The 6,936-nt window shown below is 39.4% G+C and overlaps 1 protein-coding gene across 4 annotated transcripts in view; it reads right to left on the bottom strand.

Annotated features, from left to right (window-relative positions):
• Nucleotides 1-1,107: 1,107 nt before the first annotated feature.
• The window catches only part of LOC149224852 (DUF21 domain-containing protein At2g14520-like), a 99,962-nt gene continuing 94,133 nt past the window's right edge, over nucleotides 1,108-6,936 (bottom strand). For 2 of the 4 annotated variants that reach the window (XM_089386301.1, XM_089386302.1), the window contains exons 9-11: nucleotides 3,316-3,488; nucleotides 2,792-3,063; nucleotides 1,108-1,429 (exon numbers count right to left, since the gene is read on the bottom strand). In XM_089386301.1, coding sequence (XP_089242427.1) covers nucleotides 1,379-1,429; nucleotides 2,792-3,063; nucleotides 3,316-3,488 — 496 coding nt within the window. In that variant the 3' untranslated portion in view covers nucleotides 1,108-1,378. The remainder of the gene's footprint in view (nucleotides 1,430-2,791; nucleotides 3,064-3,315; nucleotides 3,489-6,936) is intronic. The other 2 variants (XM_089386303.1, XM_089386304.1) reach the window with 1 other exon arrangement.

Genomic DNA, 6,936 nt, shown 5'->3' with positions numbered 1-6,936 from the left:
AAATGATTGCTTGAATACTCAAAATCAAGGTTCCACTCTTTATTGTCTTTACTTATTCTAATTTCCATTAAGAAATGTTCAATCTTCTCTTTGAAGAGAATGGGATGGCACCTAGTGGTTAGATTAGTCAAAACTGTTAGTCATCTGTTTTATTTACCTTTAATTGAAAAGTATTACTCTGTTTCTTTTTCCATGGCCAACTAAAATCTGAATAAAATATACTTCTCAAACTTTGGTCTGAATTGTAAGTTCAACTACCAGTAAGCTCCAATTATGAGCCAAGTTAGCCGAAGTTCAAGTCTACCACTCTTGTACGTTTTGTGGAGGCAGAAAAATACATAAACTACCATCCAGTTTTTTCTTAAAACAGCGCTCCCATGAAAATGTTTTCTGAGAGTAATTAACATGGCAAATACCATTTTTCATCATGTTAACACTTTCGATGTGAGATTTGTTGCTTTCTAGCAAGCTCATTCAATTTCAACCTTGATGAATATATGGGAAACTTCGGAACAGCTACAAGGACAAGAAGGAACCTTGCTTTTGTTATAGCTTTGCACATTTCAATACGTAATTTTGACAAGTCGCTGACGCGAAGCATACAAAATATAAATTTCTAATGATAGGTAATCATGTAATTGTCAAAAAGTGCACTCCTATATACGTTAATCCATTCAAATAAATTTCCTTCCTTTCCAAGAACACAAGCATCAATCAACTTGGGAACTCATTTACGATGATTACTTCTCATTTTAATCATCTTTACTTAGACCTCTATAAATAACTGATTTAACACTACCATATGTAAGTTATAACAATAACATACATGAGATGGGTTACACAATCTGTTAGCTTTCCATAGATTAGGCACTTCACAGCTTGTCAATAAGAAATGAATCCTGATGATTTGATCCGGACAGGGACTGTGGCAGTTCATTGGATAATACTTCTTCAAGTTTAATTTCCAGAGCATGCTCTGGTCCTCCAAATGATTCATGTCCTTACTGGATCTTAACCCATTCCTTCCCTCCTTTAAGGATGGATCATATGGTGAAACTCAAGCAGAAAAACACTATCGGCATGGGGTAAAAAGAAATAGACAATAAATTCTAATACAAAAACAAGAGTTGTTCTTTTGCATAAAAGGTATGTCACAAATAAACTGTGAAACTGTATTTTACAAGGTTTGCCACAATAGTGGAATAACAATACAAATTTCCATATCTAGGCTTCGAATTCTATCAAAAATGTGGTGCCATCGAAATAGCTATTATGATTGCTTTATGCTATAATTCTTTCAAAGGGTCGGAAGCTAACAACAAAGCATCAGTTGAAAAACAGGACGAATCACTTCAGAAATAGGAAACACTTGTAATGTTTACTTTGCACTGGTATCGTCCTGAGCATCCGTCTCATCAAATATCTCCTCCTGCACATCCACAGAGTTAACCTGGATCGTCAGTTTAGTCCCAGAGAAAAAGACACAAATATATCTGAAAAAATACTAACTGTGCAACCAATTCTGGCCCTCAATCATAGAACATCTAGCATTTCCCAGTGCACATGCTCCTTAAGTTTGAAATTAGAAATCTGCTGTCTTGCAGATTTAGTAGCTCTCGACCTGACCCCTCTTGAAGCAGGTCCATAAGACATAGGAAGGAATGGGCTAACCAACCAACATTCACAATGAGGCTAAAGCATGTGTCACTAAAACAAATGGAACAAATAATGAAAGAGGCTGTTTAGCTTGGAAGGCGAGAAATCAAAGCTAGAAATTCTGTGAGTGCGTCATAGTTTAGAGCGAACTGATATAGAGCCTAATTCACAAGAACTTGCTTTCAGTTTTTCCTAACAACTGGAAGGCTTCCATCTTTCCCAAGGACACGACAGCATGCCAGTATCAGGAGATTTCCCTCCTAAACAATGAAACAATTGCAGGAATCAGCCCTCAGTTAACCATGTGGTCAGGATGCAATGGAAAAAGTTGGTTTTTTAAGGAAGTGTGATGCAATGGACAAATTTCCAGTATCAAGGATAATGTGTCAAAATGTTGCATGTATGCATTTTGAAGTAAAATCCTGGAATCAATCTATGATACCAGGACAATTTGATAGTTTCTTTGCTAGTCATGCAAGGCAATAACCTGATGTATTTTACACTTGCAATCTAAATGACTGCATTTAGTTTACCTGCCTATGCCTAGATCCTTCAAATGATATGGTAAACTTGAGTCTGAGCTATGGAACAACACCCATGCCATACAAATGAGTTTTAACTTTTAACAATAATCACTGTTCAAATCTTTGTCATTTTCGTGAACAAGGTTCAACATGACATACCATCCATTGCATGCAGCACAAGTAAAGCAGTAAGCAATCCAAACCTGAATTTCTCATTTCAGTGAAAATATTACTGAATATTATAAATCTATTAAATGACTGTGCACAGTCCAGCAGGCTGTACTACTGTAGTCAAGTGGTAAATCCATACATGGTTTCATTGCAATACAAAGGTTCAGTTGCCCCGAGGATGCTGCTGCACTTATGTGGCCGATTTGTGCCATCTTGTTATATCTCATTGTTAACTGAGTCTAGCCAGTTTGTCCTAGGCACTAGGTGGACAAGGCCAGGTGAACTTTAAAAAACCTAGACGGTTTTGCAGAATAGAAAAGCCCTGAATGCAGCAACTAAGCCAGCCAAAAGTTTCTGACCTAAAAGTATATTTAACCACCTAAATGAATGATGTTGAACTAAGCAAAGAGAAGGATGATATTAGGGCCTGAGATGGGAACCTGCAAAAGCTCTTCAATAACATCTTCCATTGTTATTATACCCACGATCTCCTCATCCTCTGCGAGTTTTGGAAGTGGTTTATCAGCAATTTGAAGAATATCTCCTGATGGTGTGCGAGACCACCGCCTTGATTTTCCCGATCCTTTGTCTTCATCAGTTGTGTGAGCAGCAGGAAAGCTTTTCCACTTTTGAAATAGCCTTTTATTTGGAGTGGTTTTCTCCTGGGCACCTTGTGATGAAGTTTGGTCAACATTTATTTTCACATCCTCACCTGATGGGAAACAGGAAAGTATACCACATGTCAAGAAGAATTTCGAAACATGGCAGTGCAAACACAACCTGAGCCAGTGTCTTTATAGATAATAAAGCGGCAAGCCAAACTTACAAATACATGCCTAATTTGTGAAGATTTTGATAATCAACAGTTTTTGAAAAAATAAATCCATAATAGAACAATGTCAGGGAACAAATTGTCTAGTTTGCTGCATTTCAAACTACAACATATATAACACAGAATCCTCACCCCCACCATTTGATTCATGTTCACTGATTGTTGGCATGGCGCTTTGGTTGGTTGCATTTCTTTTCTTAATTTCTTGTTCCTTCTGTTCAGCATACCTCACTACCACAGCCATATGGCTGTGGCCTTTCTGAAACTCATTCAAAATATCATACAATGGCATATCAGCTGGAACGCTGCAACACAAAAGCCACAATTACAACATTATCAATGAGTATTTAGTTCACTAAAACTACCTTATGCACATAAAAAGGCTCCTATAAACATCTCTACAAGTGGGCTATTTGAACAGATTAAAAAAATAAGTTGTAGGACTACTATTCAATTATACTCTAACATATAAACAACATTTTATTATAAAAAATGTGCTTTTATGCACACACACACAATGGGTGCAAGAGCAATAGGAGAAGAAATGGCATAAGCATAGGCATGCAGGTAGGTTAACTCAAGAAGAAAAACCCAAGTGAAGGTGAACCAGTAAAGAGGCTGTTGTCACCTTCTGCAAAATGTGTTTTCAATTGTCAAAAGAGTGCAAAAGAGCAGAGAGGTGGGTAGCCATTTGGGTAGCCATTTCCAAGACATAGAAGCGCTCAAAGCCCAATTGGACCTCCAATGGATAGTGCTTGGAATAAGCTTCTCAACGGTATGTGGAAGTCCAGAAATGGACTTCTGGATTAGAAGATATGGCCTATTGAAGTTAAGGGGTTTTGTTGCCTTTGAAAGAAAAGAAAGAAGAGCATATCGGAGGTTCCAGCACATCAGCGATCGCAATATCGGAGGTCCAGGCATATCGGCAATCGCAATCGGAGGTCCATGGCAGCGATAAGGCAAATCGGAGGTCTGGGTTGAAATTGGCAATCTGAGATTGCAGCAGCGCAGAACATGTCGCAAATCAGCAATCGGTGATCTTAAAGTGACCACTATAAAGGAATTGCGGAAAAAAAGTGTCGATAGTGTAAATTGATGGGAGAACGCCTTGAAGCATTTACAAAAGAATTCAGTGGCAAAACTAGAAGAGGGTAGGCCTTTTCTCTCTCCTCTAGAGGGCCACGTGGGTGAATACTATTGCTCCTAATAAAGCCATGTGGTGTCTAACGTCATCATGATGTGGCAGTACAGTGGACACGTGACATGCAGATTCGGCGTTTTAAGGGGTCATACGGGGCCAAAATAGGGTGACACATGTCACCACTCACAAGGTGACATGTGGTAAAGTATGACGTCAAGTCGCAAATCAGCGATCGCAATATTAAAGGTCCCGGCATATCGGCAATTGGCGAACGCACACCATAGCATGTCGACGATCACAAATTGGAGGTACCGCAAATCAGAGGCCATGGAATATCAGCAATCACAAACAGTGTGATATCGTCATTTCATAGAGAAGCGTATCGTGGTTTCTTCTGATATGCATATCAGAAGAACACCCGATACGGATACCGTGGGCCCAAAGCGATGCAAACAGGTGGCATAAGGCGGGCATCATAAATTTGTGTGTGTTAGTGTGTTTCAACCAATGGTTGGGCGGAAGGTTAATAAAAGTTTTTATAAAGTAGGAAATGTTTATCAAAGGTTTTTTTTATGTGTTCAAGCTTTGGTGCGCGCCCTCCCTCATTCCCTCTACACGTGAATCGGGCCATGTCACAAGTCGCAATCGCAAGTTTTGGGAGGGTGCAAAGGTTGTGAAATCCTCGATCTCCGAATTCCGATATTCCAAAGGGGGCCTAGGCGCATAAGTATGTGGTCTTGTGTTACACATGGGGACCGTTAGTGATGTAATGATTCAAAGAATCGGCCCCCGTCCCAACTAAAGGATTTTAAGTCCTCTAAAGGCTTTGGTCCTAAGTCCCTAGGAATCTATCATGTAGTTTCCACCTAAGCCCCGAGGCTAAGGCAAAGGGGGCCAATCGGAGATCAGCATTCGTAGTTTTGTCAAGTCTGTTCAGTTTGAAGCCCCCAAATACCCTAAGCTCCGATACACTTGTATGATCGTTTCACGAGGCAGACTGAGTTCTAGTGGATTGATAAAGGAAGGAAAGAGGACAGATGAGTTAGAAGTTGTTCTTAGGACATGTTATGGCCATCATGGGTGATCGCTCCCAGTTCTTGTAAGTGAAGAATTAAAGTTGTTAAGATTGAAAGCGATAGGGAACCGACCAAGAGAGTATGAGGCATAATGTGGCAGAAACATGGTTGGACCAGAGGCTAGCAAAGGAAGTGGCGTGCAATTATTTTTACATGAGCATCATTTCAGTTTCACGTGTTAATTATGTTTTGTTGATTTTGATTGTTTTTGATATTTTGTTTTAAAGAAAGGCTTCTTTCTGTTGTAATAATTTGAGGCAATAAGCATGCACGCCGAGACATTCCATGGATATCCCTCTCCTTATAAAAGGAAGGAAGAAACAGTTAACAAAGGTCCAGAATTTTTGGGAAAGACTTTCTCTTACGGACCTTTTCCTAGTTTTCTAAAGGCATGTCTGAATATCCTTGTATGTTGGTTTTTCTCAAGAGATTAATACATAATTTCAAGTGATTCCAACCTATTAGATTTGCAGTATGTTCTTCTCCCTCTGTATTATCATATGTGTTGAATGTTCTTCTCATATTACATGTTAAGTAGCAGCTAGATGTATTTCCTTCAGATGCAAATTCATTTAAATCAAAACATTGGTGGATAATGCCTGCCTTGTTGTAGGAATTAATTCTTTAAACAACGCTCCATGTATCTCAACATTCCATGGATATCCCCCTCTCTCGTTTCTCTCTGAGACTTGAAATATAGAATTCTTAGACCTTAAGCTTTATATGATGGACTCCTCTTCCACTGTCTTCTCACATTACCTATGTTTCAACAATCAAATCGTTGCACATTCCTAATCTGATTTGGCCACTTGTGAGTTGAAGATCATTCCCTGAATACTCTTGTGTACAAGTTGCTTCATATATTGTACCTTTATGAATGGTTCTAACTGAAGTGCTGCAAGTCTTTAATATAAATCTGTCAAGCACTCTTTAAGATGTCCTAGGCACTTGTCTCCCCCTTCAACCCGAGGTTGTCTCTAGGAAGCTTTCATATCTCCTGAAGCACTTGTGCTACAGGTGCTAGAAAAAGCGACAACGCCTTTCTGGCGTCATTGCCGGGGAATGAATGTGAAATACTTTTCCTTGGCTACAACAAATCTCTGCATTCCCTCTGTCAGGTGAGCAAGGGAAGTGTGGGTTGAAGATCCTTCACCTTGGCGACTTCACTGTCTGAATTCATTTATAAACACCTTGGCAACTCCATTGTCTGTATTTTTATTTTATCATTTTGGCTTATTATAGGCCCAATACCCACTCAGATACCTCTCAGCAAAAAAAGCCATCTATATCTGACCCAGAAAGAATAATATTCAGAAGGATTTGGAAAGAAAAGACTCCAAACACTAATGCTATTGTCTCTTCATTTCCTGAAACCTCCTAATCCAACTCACAGAAGGCCGTAATTCATTGTTCTGAATTCCCTGCTAGAGTCCTGGTATATCCTCTCAAAAGTGGTCAGTTGCTCAGTACCGCGTCCCTAGAGGTCAAAGAAGAAGTTGAGGAGATAAAAGATAAACTCCAAAGCAGCCCTACCCA

Source organism: Pinus tabuliformis, chromosome Q, assembly GCF_031772625.1.
Source record: "Pinus tabuliformis cultivar Carrire ecotype Pingquan chromosome Q, CPIR1, whole genome shotgun sequence".
NCBI classification, from domain to species: domain Eukaryota; kingdom Viridiplantae; phylum Streptophyta; class Pinopsida; order Pinales; family Pinaceae; genus Pinus; species Pinus tabuliformis.
The sequence above is the reverse complement of the archived record's forward strand: the minus strand, read 5'-3'. Positions and strand labels throughout refer to the sequence as shown.